This window comes from Passer montanus, unplaced genomic scaffold (assembly GCF_014805655.1).
Source record: "Passer montanus isolate IOZ18808 unplaced genomic scaffold, ASM1480565v1 scaffold14, whole genome shotgun sequence".
Taxonomy (NCBI): Eukaryota; Metazoa; Chordata; class Aves; order Passeriformes; family Passeridae; genus Passer; species Passer montanus.
The window spans coordinates 9,185,974-9,205,764 of record NW_024360941.1 but is presented as its reverse complement, the minus strand read 5'-3'; the positions used below and the strand labels follow the sequence as shown (position 1 = coordinate 9,205,764).

The 19,791-nt window shown below is 33.5% G+C and overlaps 1 protein-coding gene across 8 annotated transcripts in view; it reads right to left on the bottom strand.

Annotated features, from left to right (window-relative positions):
• Positions 1–19,791, bottom strand: part of WDR17 (WD repeat domain 17) — a 60,202-nt gene that overhangs the window by 24,070 nt on the left and 16,341 nt on the right. For 7 of the 8 annotated variants that reach the window (XR_005626605.1, XM_039700202.1, XM_039700204.1 and 4 more), the window contains exons 2-13: positions 15,579–15,707; positions 14,404–14,587; positions 12,433–12,663; positions 9,210–9,461; positions 8,366–8,488; positions 7,854–8,041; positions 6,410–6,578; positions 4,367–4,458; positions 2,950–3,032; positions 1,979–2,065; positions 1,113–1,277; positions 37–239 (exon numbers count right to left, since the gene is read on the bottom strand). Coding sequence is in view for 7 of the 8 variants with exons in the window: in XM_039700199.1 (XP_039556133.1) it covers positions 37–239; positions 1,113–1,277; positions 1,979–2,065; positions 2,950–3,032; positions 4,367–4,458; positions 6,410–6,578; positions 7,854–8,041; positions 8,366–8,488; positions 9,210–9,461; positions 12,433–12,663; positions 14,404–14,587; positions 15,579–15,707 (1,906 nt within the window). In the remaining variant the exon portion in view is untranslated. Of the gene's footprint in view, positions 1–36; positions 240–1,112; positions 1,278–1,978; positions 2,066–2,949; positions 3,033–4,366; positions 4,459–6,409; positions 6,579–7,853; positions 8,042–8,365; positions 8,489–9,209; positions 9,462–12,432; positions 12,664–14,403; positions 14,588–15,578; positions 15,708–19,293; positions 19,642–19,791 lie in introns of those variants that run through there. The other variant, XM_039700200.1, reaches the window with a different exon arrangement.

Here is a 19,791-nt window from a genome sequence, read left to right as displayed (position 1 = left end):
CAATACAGAAATTTAAAAAAAACTAAAAGCTATTACCATATACATCTGCGCCATGATCATAAACTGTGTCCAAACATGTTCCATCTCTTGTGTCCCACACTCGAATTGTATAATCCCAACTGCCAGATATTAGAAGGTAAGGAATTTCAGGATTCCACATCAGTCCTCGTACTGGAGCTGTATGTCCACTAAGAACATTTATACAAGCATCTTGTGTGTAATCCCATATCCGAACGGTTCTGAAACAGGATAAAAGAGGACAATCTACATCAGATCACCTATTGAAACATAAATAGCTCTCTACTTCAGCAATATTTTAAGTTTTAAATTTATCAGAATATTTACTTGCATCACAACGGGGCTTAAAGAGTTGTAGTGAAAGGGGCTAAATCTGGTCGGCACTGGTCAGCAGCAATGCTTCTCAGGGTTCAGTTCTAGGGGCAGTCCTGTTCAATGTATTTTATTGCCAAGAAGTTTGCTATCCAGCTGTCTTCTATCATGAATCACTACACTATGAATTAACAGATTTTGCTTTAAGAACAAACCTTGAATGATAATGGGAAAGCAATACTCTAAACTTTACAAAATATCCTTTACAAAAATATTTTGTATATTCTGCAGGGAAGTGGCTTAGAATCATAGAAAAATGCTTCCTTCTGCTTACATGGACTGATGTGCCCTCCCTCCAAAGCAATGGCATCAAACCAAAAACCAGAAGGATCCAATATTCATTAAAATTCTCTGCAGATTCTACTTAAGTACACTTTCGAAAAATATCAAATAAGAGCAGTTCTTGCACCTGTTTCTTCAGATGTAATGCAAGCATGTGGTATCCTCCTTGTGCTATTCCTTGCAGTAACAGTATCAGGCACTGACCCTACTTTTGGGAATGCACATAGAAACTTGCACTACTGCAGCAGTTGTGACCATTTTAGATAATGATCCTGCTGTCCAAATACTACATAAAGCTAAGAGCAGAGCTAAAACCTGGATCTGAACAAGCCAGAGATTTAGGTTATTAAGTATTGACAACACCATTACAATTAAAGATGTGAGTTTCTCCAATAGTCCTGCTTGAGGTTTAAGTTTTCTAATAGTTCAGAAATACTCACCCGTCATCAGAGCCACTGCAGAGGATTCCTTCTCTGAGAGGAGACCACCGTACATGAAACACCTTTGCAGTATGCCCAGTAAAAACTTTCAATGGTTGATCAGAGCTGGTTGCCAAGTAGTAAACACGAACATTTTTATCCTCACAACCAGTAGCTATCATATCTCTGCAAAATAAAAACAGCAAAATCCTTGGTCACAGAGATGATGAATGCCTTTTAAATTAGAAAAAAAAAAATTATGTGAAATTTGCAATTTTTTTTTCTAAATAGCAATTTTTTACTTCTCCTTCATCTCTTCAAGATGTAGCTATTGATAATCCAATTTAAAAAACTAAATCAGAAAAAACCTGATAAAGATCCTTTAGTTGCAATGAGGAATATATTTGCACTTGTCTAACTATGCACCCAATACACAACTACTATTAAATTGAATTACTATAAATTTTTTTTTTGACAAAAACTGTCATGTCATTATTAGGAATTATCTACAAAATTTACATATAATCACAATGTATTTAGTTGTCTGCTTAATTTTCTCCTTAGCAGTCATTACAAGGACACCAATCTACACCCCTCTTTCCTGGTATTGAATGTCTTTCCCCCCCATTATATATTCAGCTAGATAATTTTTTTCCACTCATCAATATGAAATGATGCTCCTTTGAAAGTTAAGAAAGTTCATGGTAGTCAATGACATATACTACTGGGAAGAGAGAGCTGCTATAGGTATATCCTACTTTGGAACAGATCATTTCAGTGTTTTGCTATCACAGTGAATATCACATTCGAGATAAATTTGTGTTACTTTACTGGTAATCTATTTATATAGTAAATATTGTCAATTCTTTGGGTTAATTTTTACTTACTTGTTGTTTTGACTCCAATCACAGCCAAACACTGCAGCTGGATGTTTGTACTTGTGAAGAACATTGCCATCAATGGTTCGAATAATACTGAAAGCAATCACAATGTGATATTATAAGGAAAAATACATTCTGGGTAGGCTATCCAAAATTAAGTTTTATTCTGTGCAAATAAACCAGAGAGCAAAAAGATACATACAAAGAACAGGAGAAACAGCCACATACAATATCAGCCCTTCAATCACAACATTTAACTGGATGTTGATTGTACAACATCTAACTTGACTTAAGTTATCTATGTTTCCTCAGAGAGGATTTAAAGATTCTCACTATGGCACATCTTTCAAGAAAGGATCTCATTGCCCAGAATCAAAGTTGTAGTAATGTTTTAAGGTACAAATAGATCTTTATGAATTAAAAAGAAGGTTGATTATTTTCTAAATTTTCTGCCCATTATATTCGAGCTGGAATGACACAGGTAGCAGAGAAAACAAATGAAGAAATATTTTTAAAATCTCTTGTACTGAAACACAATATATGCAAAATTGGTTTCAATGGACATTCATGCATTTTCAGAAATGAGGTATTATACCCTGTGATAATGCACTTGTAATTATTTCATTCTAAAATAGTACTTTTTAGTCCTTGAAACAGCAAACTAAAAAAAAAAAAATTTAAAAGTTGTCTGTCTTTTGAAAAGTATCATCCAGATAAGAAACCTAGAAGGATATTCTTGTCCAAATAAAAATAACTATTTAGTTTCACTATCAGTGTGTCTTAGACACTATTCCTTTTGAAAACATTTATTTTTTTCCTAAAGTCATGAAAAATGTACCCTAACAAGTACAGAAGAGAAATAGAATTTAAGTTTTGTCCAGAAAGAAAAGTTTATAAATTAATTACTGCGAGTACTGTCAAAATTTATGGACTTGAGAAGTGCATTTAGCAATTTTTTTTCTTCCAATAACACTCACCAAAATCCATCACTGCTGCAGGTTGCTATTCTTTTGGAATCTTTATGACTCCAGGCAATGCAGAAGATTCCATTCTTTCCATGCTTCAAAAAATGCAAAATACCTATCAATAAGAAATAATTCACCCCTTTTTCTCTCATCTATTGACTCATCTTTTTTATTTTATTCTCCTATGGTCTTCAGCCCTTTTCTCCCAGTACAGTATACTGTACAAAACCACATTATAATGAGTACCCAATATAAGCTGGATGTTTGAGAATCCAAGTCCAAAACATTGGGACTATGGAGATAAGTAGTAAAACTGCTACAGCCTCCAGCATCTAAGAGACAAAACTGGGTCAAGCTGAAGAATGAGCAATCCATAACTATATAAACCTGAAGCTTAAATAGAGAACACTGTGGACAATCCAGAGGGACCTTTGGGCCTTGGGGCAATGGCTCAAGGGATGTAAAGCACAAGTTGTGTTCTCTTCTGTCCTGCCAGTTGCAGGGAGTGATGTGGCAAGAAACAGGAAGATGATGCAGATGAACAACTGGACTTGATACTGGTGTTACCAGCACAGTTTTGGGGGTTTTGATCATGGGTCAGTTTATATAACATCGAGCCTGCTGGCAAGAAAGAGAACAAGGAGCTTAGTTCAAGAGTTCACAGGGCTCACTGCAAGAGCTTTAAACTAGTTTGGAAAGAGACCAGGACCAGGCTTGCCAGAGGAAGGTGCAGGGAAGGAGAGAACAATAGAAATCACTCTAGTAGCATTAGGAGCCTTAAAAGGTGGTACCTGAAGCAAGCACAAGCAGCCAAAGACATAATCACTAGACAGGAATTTGGGGCATCCCTTTGCACCTCCACTGGGATGTGGACAGAATCATATACTTCTATTAGGTGCCTGTACCCCAACACATGCAGTATGGGGAATAAACTGAATGAGCTAGAGATCTGTGACAGTGACAGGCCTTTGACTGCACTGTGATTACAAAGACACAGTGGGATAGCTCACATAGCTGAAATATTGCCACAAAAGGCTGCACAATGTTTAGGAAAGACAGGCCAGGAAGTTGCATAGGTGGAATTTGCCCCTGTGTGAGGCAACACTTATGATGTATCAAGCTCTGTATGTCCATATATGTTTACACAGTTAAGGAATCAGCAATGCTTTTGCCATGTATCCATATAGGACCAATTTTAAGATAATGGAGTCCATCTGGTGCTTCATCACTCTCATATCACAAATCCAATCTGAGGAAGTAAAAATACTTCTGCCACACATGTAAACTGGCACCTACATAACTCCATAAATTTTTATACTATAGCACCTTTTAAAAACGTAAGTCCTTTGGCCATCTCTATTTATTGACACTAGAGGGAATGACTAATTTGCATTTCATATAGACAAAAAAAGTAGTAAACTCATCTTACCTCACTGAATCTGGTTATCATTTTGCCTTTTCGAACATCCCAGATAAAGCCACCATTTCTGGATGTTCCACCTGCTATGCAGTTAAGATTTCCTAAAGAGAGATGTTTGTAAAATATTACAATAATTATAAAATCACAATATTTTTTGACAGTAGTTCTACTTTAAATTGAAGAAATGTAATATGAACATAGGACATCAATGGTACATGAACATGAGTTTTCCATAGTATAGGGGCAGCATTTGCTACTAAGTTACAAACACCAATTTCAGTGACAGCCTGACCTGTTTTTCTACATTCTGGTTTTGAGAAATGGTCAAATAAAAATTGTATTCCTGTAAAAAGTGTCTTAATGCTTGCTAAAAGTCTTGCACGTAAGAAATTAATGATCACGATGCATATGATTCAAACGGAAAGAGACGTAACCTCAATGCTTCAAGCCTTTTCCTTTAAAGTTCCGTACATATAAAGACAAATCATACAAATGAGAGAGAACACCTGACGGTATTCTTAATCTTGCACCACTGCTGCACCTAAGACCATCAAGAATGTAACCATTCTGAATCTGTAACCACATTCTACAGGGTGGAAAATCTGAGTACAAAACTGCACAGTGAGAACCGGAAAATTCAATAAAGGCCTAATCCAAAAGCCACCAGAGCCTTCTCACCACAGTGACTCTCTATCCAAATATAGCTATGCTTTTCATTAAATAGCAGATTTATAGGAAAGTTTAGACTGTTATTTTATTCCAAGCTTCAGTGGCAGAAAAGACAATCTATGCAGGAGTCATGTAGCAAGGTAAATATACAAAATGGGTATAAACTTGGATAGGAGAATGATGGGGGAGAAAAAAGAAAAAAAGGAGTAATCAGTTTTTTCAAAGGTCTTCTAAGACCAAACAAATGAGGGCATACATTATATTACATATTAGGAACAAAGTACAAAGCAGATAGGAACTGTAAGGTGAAAGAAGCAGCAAAAGTTCTGTCTGGGAGGCACAGGAGCTTTTGGACAGGGTGCTAAGGAACAAAATTGAAGCATGTACTTCCAATTTACTTAAAAAAAAACAAACAAACAAACAAAAAAAAAAACCCCAAAAGCAACACCCCTCCTGCAGCAAACTATTGATTCAATGTGCGATACAACTAAAAATTGAATTAAAAAATGAAATTTAAAAAATTAAATAAAAAATTAAATAACCAAGCATAAGCACTGTATTTCATATTGCATGATTTCCATATAGCAAGACAAATTATTTGCGAAGATGTATACATAAGGCGCAAGAGACTCTCTGAAATGAAAACATGCAAATTTATTTCATATATGCAGACTACATTAAGTTGCCCACCACAATATTTTTCTTCTGTCAGTTATTATTTCTTAAGAGTTTAAAAGTGCAGGTGAGAAGAGAGAGGTGAATTATTTAGATTTTTAAAAGATACATCTGCTGTCCAAAGAAATAAAACACAACAGGGAAGTCAACTTATTGTCAGCTATTGACAGCTGTCAGAAGTGTATTTTCAGATACACCAAAGGAGGTTACAGAACACCTTCGAAAACAAAACTTCCCAGTGAGTCCAGTGATTTGTCAAAGAAAAAGTAGATTCTTTGCAGAAAAGACACTTCTTATTCTAATAAGGTTAAAATGGAATTCTTCAGTGATTAGACTCCTACATAAAGAAGTAAGAAAAAGAGCTAAATAAATACGTTCCACTATTTCAGCACAAAATATAATCTGAATTCCTTTAACTAGCTGCTTCTCATGCAAAGCAAGACATTTTTTCATCTGCAAAATGCCATGTTAGAAATGTTCCAGTGATTTTCCTCCCTCCATTCTGACTATGAAATACTGGGAGCATTACTCAGAAGGGTAAGCTTCAGCAAAGTTTGAAGCATTGAGTTCTACTGGTTTCACAGACAATTAAGTTTTGTTTAAACCTTGGAAGACGCCTTTCTATATAAAACTAATACTTTTATATGACAAATTCTGCAGTTAATGCTAATTCAAAGAACATTTAGACATACTGCAAAATATTCTTACCTGGAGCCCAAGAAATGGAATAAATAACCCCCTCATTACCAGGAGATGTATAAACCGCTGATAAAGTATTTATGTCCCAAACTTTTATTGTGCCATCAAATGAAGCTGTAGCAAGAAGATCAGGGTTATCAGGTTTGAATTTGCAATCAAAGATGGTCTCAACATGTCCCTTAAATGAAACAAATATTTAATCCATTTTTATTACATTTGATTTTCTTCGTAAGTCCAACTCTAGATCAAACTCTAAAATACAATGTATTTAATTTAATTTTGAGGTCAATTAAGAGTTTCAAAACCCTTTTATATTTAGGCTTATCAGTCAAAATTAAAAGGCATAAAATAACGTAGACTATAACAAGCTCTTTCATAGATTATTATTAAAACCAGAAAAATTATTTCCTGAAACCACAGGGTACACAATGCCAGGAATTTGTTAGCATTTTCTCTTGGAATTATGTTGCTAAAATATTGTATTAAAAAACTAAGCCAAAAACCCAACAAAACCTTAATTTTTTAAAACAGGAACAGTTTTTCCCTTTCAGTAAACAGTACCTGATTGAAAAAACAAAGCTCGGTATATTAAACATGTTCCACAAGTTGTCTAGTACCCCACTGAATATTCTGTGTTTCTAGATACAGTCTATGCTCTATTGCAGCTTAACAATCCATCAGTTTTAATGTAGCAATTGGTTGATTTCCAAGATACGCATTTGTAGAATTTAAGTTGATAAATATATGAAACACAAGTATTACGTAAGAATTGTTTTGAAGCTTCAGTTTCTTTACAGGACCAAACCAAATAAAAATGGAAAGAGAAAATCAACAAGCAGCCTCTATTCAAATGCATATGAGAGTACAGCTGAAAATTATTTGAGCTTTGTTTGTTTGGGGTTTTTTTTCAGTGAAAAGGGAACTTGGAAAGAAGAAAAGAGAAATATACTCAAGAACCTCAATAACAAAAAGCCTGGTTAAGAAAAGGGTCATCTAATATATATTGAACCTATTTCCTAATTTCAGCTTCAAAGAGATTTTAATAATTCTTTGTAACATTAAACTGAGTGCATTCACCATACAGCTCTCTGATTTGACTCAAACTTTTATTCTGAATTATAGAAAACCCATTGGAGAAAATTTCTGAGAAGATCATCAAACTAAAATTTCATTCAAAAAAATAAAGAACCTAAAACAAGTCTGTAAATCTTTATTTCTGTTAAAAAAAAAACCAAAAAACTGTCAGAATACTTCTAACAGAATTCAGTAATTTTCAATAAAAGATTACTTTAAACTTCAGAACTGTCACTTTGTTTTCTAGAAATTTGGGCTCTCTTTAACAATAGAAACTACTCTACAGTACTGCAAAGACTTCATTCTCCAGTTATATGCTGTTAGAAGAAAGTGCATAAGGCATATAAACTCTCTATTGAAAGACAGAGATGAACCATACCAAATCTCTAAGGAAATCCCACTTTTTGGCTCCCATGTCATAAAGCCCCACTCCACCATCCATGAAGCAACAGACGGTATGACCAGGAGGAAGAGAAAATGCTTGGTTTTGGGTTAAAGTTGGAGGAGGAACAGCCTCACTTGTTGAAGATGTATGGTGATTTTTAGTAGGATACTGTGATGAACATGCTTAACAATATAAAGCAAAAGACAAAGAGAGAAGATTATTTCTTACTTCAATAATAAGTGAAATTATAAAGAGTAAAATGCTTGTATTCGAATAAGATTTAAAACAAAAGAAATGGAGAATTCCTGTATGAAGCCTGGCCTACTAAAGAAGGACCTTATAAAGTACTTGATCCTTTATACATTTGTCTAATCCACTAGCAGCAGAAGGTACTTTAATTAAGAACTAAATAGCTGACCAATGCTACAGAGATTGATCTGGACTCATAAATAAGATTTTCTTAAGTTGCAGCCATTATAATGAATAACAATCAAAATTACACTTACCCTTTTTTTTTGGAGGAGAACTTAGCACATGCAAGCCATGGAAACCAGTTTGCTTCAATTTAAAATTATCTATAGGTGTTGTACGTGAAACATTCCAAACACGTAACACACCAACCTGAGAATCTGAGGTTTAAAAAAACAAAACAAAACAGAAGTGTGTGGTTTGAGGACTGATTTATATAAAATACAGCAGCGAATTAAACTTCAAATCCTAAGAATAATTTTATAAGCAGGCATTATCAACTCCATAGAATCATAGAATAGTTAGAGTTGGAGGAAACCTCTGGAGATCATCTAGTGTAACATCCACTGCATCCTATTTATCCTCCATTCACCACTATGCCATATCACTATTAACAATTAGTTACTTAAACACAGATAAATTCTACCTCTCTTTTTATAAAATATTCTGCCAGTCTTAATTTCTTTATTCATTAATTCAACCTGAGCCATAATGACTGTGGTGTAGAAAAGAGGCAAGCATCAGATTCTTTTCTTTTAATTTTTTTAATCTTTGAAGTGATATCAATTAGTACAAATTAATAAATATTAATTCCTATTCCCAAAGGAACTAATATTTACTTTTGCTAAAGCATGCATAAGGAAAAGATTATTTAGCATAAAAAATTGTAGAAAGTCACATATTTATGTAGCTATTATTTTTAAAACATTAAAAATCTGCTCAGTGTAGTTTTATTATTTTTCGGTTTTGTGTTATGGTCTTTTTATGTACAATTGATGTATGCTTCTACTTGTAAAAATATTAACAAACAGAAAAATCAAACTTGGAGTATCAAGTCCTGTATTTGTTATCTTTGTATAAATCAGGAAATAAAAGCCTTACCTCCAGTTATAAACATTCCAGGTGCACTAGAAACCCAGGCTAAACACTGAACAGATGCTGCTGCACTGGGAAAACTAAAAGTTGTGATACAGGACAGAGATTCGGAATCAACTAGTCGAATACCATTATGTAAATTAGCAACAAGTAGGTAATCAGTTGACAAAGGGTCCCACTCCAGAGCTGTAACTGGATCCTCTTCATCCGTTCCTTCAAGAGACTCTGGTCTTAAGACATGTTTCTGATTTTTAGAACCTCGAAAGAGCACAAGAAAACAGGTTATTTAAAAATTAAATCAAATATATCCTTTCAATAGTTACAAGGTTGGCGAAGACAATTTTTTCCTCTCTGAATTTTTTACTAGCCTGCTCTATTGTCTGCAGCAATAAAAATAATGAAGCTGTCTTTGCAATATTTGACTTAGAGAATTACTTTTTCTATCAGATTTGACTTTATGTTTAATACAGCAGGAAACAGAAACATGTCAGATTTATAAACATAATTTTATAGGAAAGGAAAGTATGTCAAATCATATACATTGTTCTAAGGATTTCTGTGACTTAAGGTCTGCAGCACAACATAAAATACAAGCCATTTGAGTGCAAGTAAATCTTCACACCACAGCAAACACAGGCAAAATAAAGGCAGTAAGAACCAGAAAAACACTGTGGCAGTAAAGGCCTTTTCTGAAGAACTGCCTTTAGACATTTTTTTCTTCTTTAAAATTATGTGTGCAGCTATGAAGTGTTTATAGATTCCATAGCCAAAACAGAAGATTAAGTATCTAGTCTGACACCTACAAAAAAGACTACATGCTTCACTTTATGCTCTATATTACTGAAACCCACATTTTTAATATCCTATTTATCACCCACTTTTTCTCTTTACAGAGAGATGAATCTTAGTTGTATAAGGCAGTGTACAGTCCAAATGACATAGATCTGTATTTCTGAAGTTGTGATCTTATAAAAAAAAAAACCCGCTTTTCTAGAAATAAGGAATCTACACCTTCCATTATTCATCTTCAATCTAATTTTCAATTTTAGTACTGGCTCCTACACATTACTCTAAGGCAACATTATAAAATCAGGTACCAGAGATGGGAGAAATAATTTAAGATTGCACAATAATTAACAACATAAACCAATTTTGTGAGTCCATTTTTTTTCACTCCTCTGAAGCATTGGAATAACAGCAGAAGTATGATAATTGCTTTAATTTGCCAAAAACTTGAGAACTCACACTTTTTTTAAACAATGTTCCCTGCTTACATTACAGGTCACCTTTTTATTTTACTGCAAATCAACATTGAAATGAAAAGCAAGAACAGACAACAAAGCAGAATTGCCATTTTTCAGCTAGCTACACAAGAACCAAAAGCAAAAAGTCCTCAAGTGACTGAAGCCATCCATTTTCGAACACTTCAGCCCCAAGAAAGTACAACCACCTGGTGGGAGAGTATGAGAGTATCTATCTAAGAGGCATTCAGTTTTACCTGTGCAAAAAAAGAGTCTAAAAGCAAACCTCATGCAAACCCTAACTGTTAACTTGTTTTCCGTTAAAAGAAGACATGAACATGTATGAATCATGCAACTGAGTCAAAGGTCATTTGCTTATTTTGAGAACAAATGAAAGGGAAAACATTTGGCTCTATATGACTGCATTGAACCTCCCTAAGCATTGGGTATTAGTCTTATATTCTTGCATGTATTTTCTTTACACTAAATGTTCTGTTACATGAATGCATAGTCTAGAGTTAATAAGAAAGAAAATACAGCCATGGGAACAGAAACTAGGTAGATAACAGCAGTGAAAACAAACATTGTGTAGTCTGCTACTTATGCAGAAGATTTTCACCCAGCTGCGTATAAACTGCCAAGTTTTATTTCTCTGTAGGAAATGAAGAATCTTATGTATGCTGAGAACAGGAAAGAACTTGTATATCTTTTAAATTTTAAAATTATTTTAATAAAGATGTGTAATACTACAATAATAAATAAAACTATCCTAAATGCAGAGAAAGGCAGCATTTCTGTGATAATCTAATTTAAATTTTGAGTTGATGCAAGTAATTTTATCCCCAACAATAGTAATAAATATATAAAAAAGTAATAAATAATTTTCCTTAAACAATTTCTTTACAGCGACTTGAATTGTAGCACATACAAAACTGCCACTCCCTAGATTTTTTACCCTACATTCTATTTTCATTTGCAGAACATGATTTTGATATTTTAAATATTTTCCTATTATTTCTGTTTTCATATTCAAATAATTTTAGACAGACATCACGAAAAGTATCAATCTGATAAATACTTAGTTGTTATCATATTAAAATTTATTTCCTTTTCCCAATGCCAGTGCTAATTCAGTCAGCACTACAGAAACAAGAGAATCTATCTCTGTGACATCCTGTGTGACAACTTAGTAGAGTGAACTGAAGAAAAATAAATTTTGTATGGCTGTTGAAGAACAACTCTATGTAAAATTAACACATTATTTAAAGAACAGTTTTTCTCACACAGTTGAAAATCAATTTTTATTCAAGGAAGAAGCAGTCAGGAAAAAATTCCAATAGTCAACTTAATACAGATACCTGCCTTTGAAGAAAACTATGAAAACAAGTGAAATATTACCTTCAAATGAGCTTAACACGACACCTTATTGGCAGAAGACTAGACTATTTATAAAGTATGCACAAATGTGTGTGGTGGATTTCAGACAAAAAGAGATAAATATTTTGCCATCTATCTTTTGACAGAACAGAACCATGAAGATAATATTAAGTATGAGGTGAGATTCTACCTATAAAATTGCAGAGGATTCTAGAATATGAAACAGAGGACTCCAGAACAAATGCAAAAGTAGGAAAGTAAATAAAAGATTCAAGTCTTTCCATTCAGAAAAACAAACTTGCAGGAAAATATAGTTCAGTAGAAGATCATGGCTGTCACCATTTGCAAAAAAAAGTGTTTACTGCAGTTGTGAAAAAAATGCAGTCTTATCTTGGTCTCAAAAGGCAGGAGACATAAAGAAAATGCTCTGCATTCTTTATCTAAGAAAGCATATTTTTGTGATATGGAAGGAATAGGAATATTGTGAATTGAGAAAATATGTTATGTATGTACCTACATGATAGAATCTGATTTTAAAAAGTGAAAAATTACATAAGGAGAAACAAGAGATACATATATAAAACTAAATATTTTGTCATATGAGTTTTTACCTGGTTGAAAAATAGATAGGCTTCCATCAGTATGTCCAAATACCACCTTTCCTTTTTTCTTTGGATGCCATCTAAACAGACTGATATCTGACAAGAAACTATGTGCTTCTCTATGCACAGTTACCCCGCTGTCAGGTCCTGAGATAGTCCAAATGTACAGTGGACCTCTGTGCGACACAAATGCAACTGCATCACCTGCATTCCAGCACCAGCCAAGGGATGCAGGAATTCCTGAAACACACAGGTAAACCTTATAAGAACCAGGACACAAAATTCAATGTAGTATTCCTTGACCCAGTATCAGCACTTGTCTTGAAAAACAGTAGAAATAATTTTTCTACATAGAAGTTGCTAGACTGAAATTTAGAGAAGTGTGTGAACATCTTAAAGTGTAAAAGTAAACTAGAATTCTAGAGGAAGGAAGTAAAATAATTTCCCAAATTACTCTTATGCTACTTTGATGGGCTGTATTTAATGATATCTATACTTCATCAGTGCCAAAGTCAATCACACATTTGAAAGAGGATAAGCCTGATCCTGCAAGCAATACTTTCATTCATTCAGAATTTCATTCACTACTATGTTTTGCTCCAAGTTATTTACTACTAAGATAGTAAAATACTGAGAATTTCAAAATGCCTTTTTTATCAAAATACAATGAAATTTAGAGATAAATCTAACAGAAGCAGATATTTGTGACAAAATTTAAATGCTAGTTCCATAATAAAAGGGAACTCTCAATAGCTTACTTCTGGATACATGACAGTTATAATTCCATTGTCTATCACCTAAGTGTAGGCAGTCCCATTTAAGAATTTTGATCTTAATGTCTCCAACCCTATTAATCCTCATAATTTAATAATGTGTGCCTGAAGGAATAAATGACAGTAAGACAAATTCCTCAAGCTGAAAACTTAAAACTGTATTTAGACACTTTTATATGGCAGAGTAAAAGGGACTAAAAGAGAAATCAATAGAAGGTTTAAACATATTATCTTAAATTAGTTTCTAAAAATATTAAAATAGTTATAACATTTCTTCCTGTAGATTTTTTAACAATCCATGTATTGAAAAATAAGTACCAGCATTTATATTTATGCATAAACTGATACAATATTTCTTTTGGAATAGATCAAATCACTGTGGAGTTTCTTTTGCATGATATGCAAGATATAAAAGATTTCCAGAGGTATTCCCAAATGCTCTGTAGAGAACAGAGTAGGGAGTCCCAAAATAGCTTATTAGATCCTGAGATCCTAACTGTTCTTGTGTCGCACTCACTTTCCAAAATGTAGGAGTCAAGGATACCTGATGAGATTGACTGTAAGAACAGAAATACAGGCACTGGTTTTACCTAAATGACATGAATCAGAACTGGGCATGGAAATGTAACTGTAACACAGATGATTAACCCCCTAGACTTGTAATACTATCTCCAGCAGTATCAAGGCCTGAGATAAGATTCAGGTAGACAAGCATTAGGGTATTTAAACAAAAGCTGCTGATCAAATTCACTGATGATTTATACTTGACTCTGTTAAGGCTACCTTTATTTGCTTTCACTTAGCTAAAGTCATTGTGAAATTTATTATTTTAAAATTTAATTGTTTATCCTTTTATATAGTGATGAAAATAAAGTTGGTTTTGGGATTTTTTTCTCCCCTGCTCAACAAGAAATCACTAGCAAAGTTAACTCTTGAACTGGTTAAGTTCTTTAGAGAAAAAGAAGAATGTTTTTATCAAATACAAGATGGTTGAAGGCAATTTACTCAAATAAACTATCATTATTTTCTAAAATGAATGACAACAAATCTGACAAGAATATTGTCAGATTGTGTTAGGCAATTATTATTGTGTTAGGCAATTGTTAAATCTCCAACCTACCAACTATAGAGTTTATACTATATCAAGTATTTCTCATACCCATGGATGGAGCTGTATGGATAAAACACATCTCCATGTCTAAAATACCTTTTGTATTGTCCAGCTTGGCCACAACCTTCTGTTCATTCACATTCCATATGATCACTAAACTATCTGCACTGGCACTTGCAAACACGTCAGGGTTGTGGGGACACCAAGATATGGCTGTGATTGTCTTCTTGTGCTCAGACATAATTGCATGGAGCTTGAATTCATTGTATCGGTGATCCAGCTAAAGAAATAGTAAAATTCATTTCAGAAACACATTTTTTGTAAACTTACTTTAAATACCTCTGGGTGGGAGAATACTTCATATAACAGTATTAGATTATGGATTAATTTATAGTGCTTTTAACTATTGCCAGTAACTCACATCTCAATAAAATAAATTCTCATACATTGACTTGAAAAGAAGGGTTGCCCAATATCTGACTATGCAAAAAACAGTTTTATGTCTATCCTCCTGTCACTTAAAAATTATTATATTTCATTTAGAATTGTACTCAAACAATCCTAAAATGTATTATTTATAGGCATGGTAACAATAATTTAGTAATCTCCAAGGGGGTAAACAGGAAAGAATATAAAGATGAGTTTGAAATCCTTCTAATTTTTAAAATTACTTTGTACAGTTAAAAATACATATTTAAAAAATGCCCAAATATGACAAAGTACATTTTGTTTAATTTAATCCTACTACCTGTATAACTCTTAAAATTAAAGTAAATCCTTTACTTCCTCACGTATTTCTCAATCTGAAAATTCCAGGTAACAGCATTTCTGTTTCTTAGCTAGGTGTTGATATACAACAATTGCAAACTTCAGAAGACCACAGTGCTGAGGTGTTTGGGCTCCAAATTAAATAAAGGTGGGTCACTGAATTCACAACTTGGAACCATTTTAATCCACTGTGCAAAAGACTTTTTTATACTACAGCTTCAAATGGAATTGTGGAATTATTTAATTTCTCCATCAGAACCCAGTCTTGTATCACTGAGCTTCACTCATCTCAAATGTTTGCTACACTGAAAGCCTGTCTTCTAAAAATAATTCTTGACACACACAACTTCAAGGGTATCCTGAATGGAATATCAAGCTTTACATAGACATCTTCTTAGCAGCAACCATACTTGCAAAAGCATTGCAGAAACATTGTTTGAATGTGTTCAAAGTGAAATCAACAACAATGTTACAGTGTGACTGATAAACAAGAATAATCTTACCTGATAAATATAAACAGCAAGGGTAGCACAGTAGGCAAATCTGTCCCCACTAGCAGCACATATATCCTTGTTCCATGGCTGACATCCAGCAGCTAAAAGTCCCACTTGTTTCACATGTGACATTTTTGCCTTTAAAACAGAAATTCATTAGACTCCAAGATGACAGAATATTAAAGAATAGAATACATTTTTGTTCCCATAAATAATTTATAAATGTCTACTTTAAAAATATAACTTGCATGAGATAAAAATGAATGTATCCAAAATAAATACAAGTAGACCTTCAGAGACTTCAGTGCCACACAAGAAAGGGTGCCTAATACCATTCACAACAAGAAGAAAAGGGGAGGTGGGGGATCCCACCCATAAAAACTTGAATAGTTTCTTGATTTGTACTAGCTGAAACTGTTCATCATGTCCATTTTCTTCTGTGGTCTGGTTCAATACTTTCTCTATTACAGTTTGATGCCTCCTCTGGTCTCCCATTCATCTCCCACTGACAGCCAGACAAAATAAACCATATACTAATAGTTTTAAGTAAAACTGACATGTAGAAAGGTCTTCAAACTACTTGCATAGAACAACTCTTTATCATATTATCCTCCTTATTATCATCTTTTCTGGAGAAGCTTTCTAAATTTTAATAATTACTGTTTAACAAAAAACATTGAAGCAAGCTGTGAAAAATAAAAAGCAAAGCTTAGGGTAACATTATAGTACAGCAAACTACGCTTTCTCTGTCCAAAACAAGTCTCACAGTGCCAGTTGTGCTCAGAATGAGAACACTGACTTCAACATAAAAATGCAAGAAATGCTTTGCTGGGCCAGACCAATAATTTACCTACCCCCCATTTCATTCAGGATAATGTCAACACATTACCTAGTAACAGAATGTCTCAGGGTCACATTTATGCTGCGGATAGATTAATGGACTGGGGGACATTAGGTAGAAAAATATTACGAGGATGACATCTTTAGGTCAAAGAGGTAAGAGTATAATCCTGAAAGAGGAGAAGAGCTATGTTAAATTTACCAAGTGTTAGGTACCATTTCAAGTTCCACAAAGGAGAGGGAATTAATGAGAAAGGAGACTTCAAAAGCAATCAAGCATTTTGACGGAGCAACTGTTGATAAAGTAGAAGGGTCGGTTACTCAATGCTTTGCTGTGCAACAGTTTAGCACAGATGTGTTGCTGTAGATCAGTCTTGACCTACTTGATGTCAAATATATAGAGGGGGAAATATTTTTCTAGATGATGGTAGTATTAGGGCACATACAGAACAAACTTTTTACGGGTGTTGCAGTAGTGATCTACAGAACCCAAAGGAACCTATTGGTCAGTATCGACTAAAAACTGGTTGCCTAAATATTATCAAAATTTTATTTTAATGCATTTATATTAGGGATAAAAATAAAGTTGAATTATTAATTTTATTTTTAATTTTTCTCCTCTGCTTGGTGCATCTGCTTGACAAGTAAACAGTAATGAATAATTATAGGTAGCAAATTTCATAACATCATGTTGCTCTCACTTTGGAAAGTGTGAAAATAAAAGAAAAAAAATTGAGAGTGACTTATTTTGGGGTTTCTTCAGCAGAAAATCAGGATCAGTTGAATGTTTGAGACTGATCATCTCACAGATATCACTGACCCTAGTTAAAGTGCTTACACATTCTGAGTGAGTACCAAATGACTGAAGGAAATGAAATGCTCACATGTAACCTTTGAAAATTTTGGTAAAAGAGACTGCAACAGCAGAACACAAACATACAGAAAATCAAGTTACAAGATATAGTTTTGTTGCACACTAGGGCTGTGGCTATTAGACTTCCTTTCTGTCTGTCAATAATATTTATTCTTCTCACTTCTGCAGCAAATTAGAGATTCCAGAAAGGGCATTTCTATAAATTGCATAATCTTGCAGCTTCTTTGCAATCCATCTCATTTTCTAAATTATATGAGTTCCCCAGAGAGAAATTAATCTAATTATTTAAAGAATCAGCATCATCAAGTGGCAAAAATAGCCTCCAAACTTCTAATTTTTCAATTTATTGTTCTTTTACTGTTCAGTAAAATTGCAAATTCCAGCGGTCCCTTCTGTGCAATTAAAGTGTAAATCACATATGCAGAGAAACAATTTCATTTGGGGCATTCAGAGTAGACTTCTTCTAGTTCCCATGAAAAAATAACTGGCATCATTAGCAACCACTTTTACTGAGATTAAAGTCCCCCAGCTGATCCTCCAGCTGATTAGATAACTATTTTAGGAAAGCACAGAATACCTGGGACTAGAAATTTTGGGTTCTGCTCTTGATTCCAGGGCAAACAATGGTATATCAGCAAATTGATAAGGAAAGTTTAAAAAAAGGCCATGGTGAAGTAGGAGAGAATTAGCTGTAAAATATTAGATTATCATAGGTTTAGTTTGTAGTTTTGCCACCTGAAAACCATCAATGTAAGATTGATAAAAAATTGCAACTATATAGAACCTAAGACTGCATAAGGCTTTACTTCATAATAATAAAAGATTTTTTTTCACTTTGTACAGATACTCTTTTTTACCTTCTCATATGGGAGCTAAGAATTCTTGATTTTATGAAGTTTTAATCTGTAAGAAAATATTATTTAAGTCTTGTTTAATTTGCAGTTTAATTACATGTAAAATTAGCCATAAAGCTAAGATCTATTACAGATGCTAAAACAGAATTCCACAGATTTTTCTTTCAGAGTAACAACAGGTTTGTCTTGTAGGATTCTGCAGTAATGTCTATAAAAATACTGCTTATAGATGAAATTTTCAATTTTAGATGAAAAATGTTGCTCTGTAATATAGAATTATTTCACTGAGTTAAGAATTCATGCTTAATAAGTATTCTTAAAGTTTGACTAGATTTTCCCTATTTAAATATACATAAAAAAATTACATATGTAAAATATTGAGTTTTGTTACAGAAAAGAATTTGCATTTTATTTACTAATATTTATTGTTTAAAACTTGTTATTATTTCCTGCTCTTTGTAATGATATACCATTTTACAAGAGGAAGCATTTACCTTGAAATTCATAATGACAGTATCTAGAAGAAGAAATGACAGTTGTGTGGAATACTGACTTGCTCTCTCATAGGTATCATGTCTTAAAGCAATTTCCTGCATATCTTTTCAAACATTATAGATTTCTTTAAAGCATAATTAACAGAGTAAGTGGATGTAAAAGAGAAAGATGTATTATAACAGCCTGATTAAAATGACAAAAATCCAGAAATGCAGCATAACTGAAAATATGTATGATTTCACACATGGTGCATTTTTATACAATTGAGAGTTTTTATACTTTGTAAAAATATTTTATGTTGAAATAAGGTATGTACAAGTAATTATATTTGGATCTTAAGTATACAATGAAAAAAAACCCAAACCTGTGCATGTAAAAAACATATACCACATTGGGAAAGCTAGCAGTGTGTGCTCGCAGTTTCCAAGGAGATGCAGGAAAGAGGGAGGACAAAAAAAACCCATTTCTTTTCAATTGGCAGAAGTAGAAACATTCTAGGTCCTTCCTTGTTGCTTAATATAGAAAAAACCCCAACAACCAACCACATTACACTGAAATTTGGTATATCATAAATATTATTTAAAAATAACAACTGAATTGACTACATACATACCATGGCTTTATATCAATAACTTAAAGATAAATGCCTAATAATCCCTACCTTAGCATAGGTATCAATTTTTGCAAAGCACTTTAGAATTTCCATGTTCATTCCACCACCTTGCTGGTCCCAAAAATTGAAAATATTGTTCTCATTGTAGAATGAAATCACTTTACTTGACAGATGGAGGAACTAAACCTTGATGTTCCCAAATAATGCAGTTACTACAGGATGCAGGAGAAAAGACTGAGTGTTGTGTCACACCACACACAAAACTGCAGTGCCAGTAGCCTGGCAACTGCAGCTCTTTAACAGGCACCATTTTAATTTTAATCTAACTCCTTTTACTCTGCTTCAGCTACTCGGTGTATTTCATTGCTCGCTGTATTTCCCAATTGCATACGATAACACCTGTAGAATAATAATAGGTCTGTAAACCCATCACTTAACACTTTCATTATCAATACAGTGTTTGCATGTTATCAGTATCAGTAAATGTCTAACCATCAAGCACAAGCAACAGATGCTTACATGTGCTTTGATTGTGGTCCATGTGGT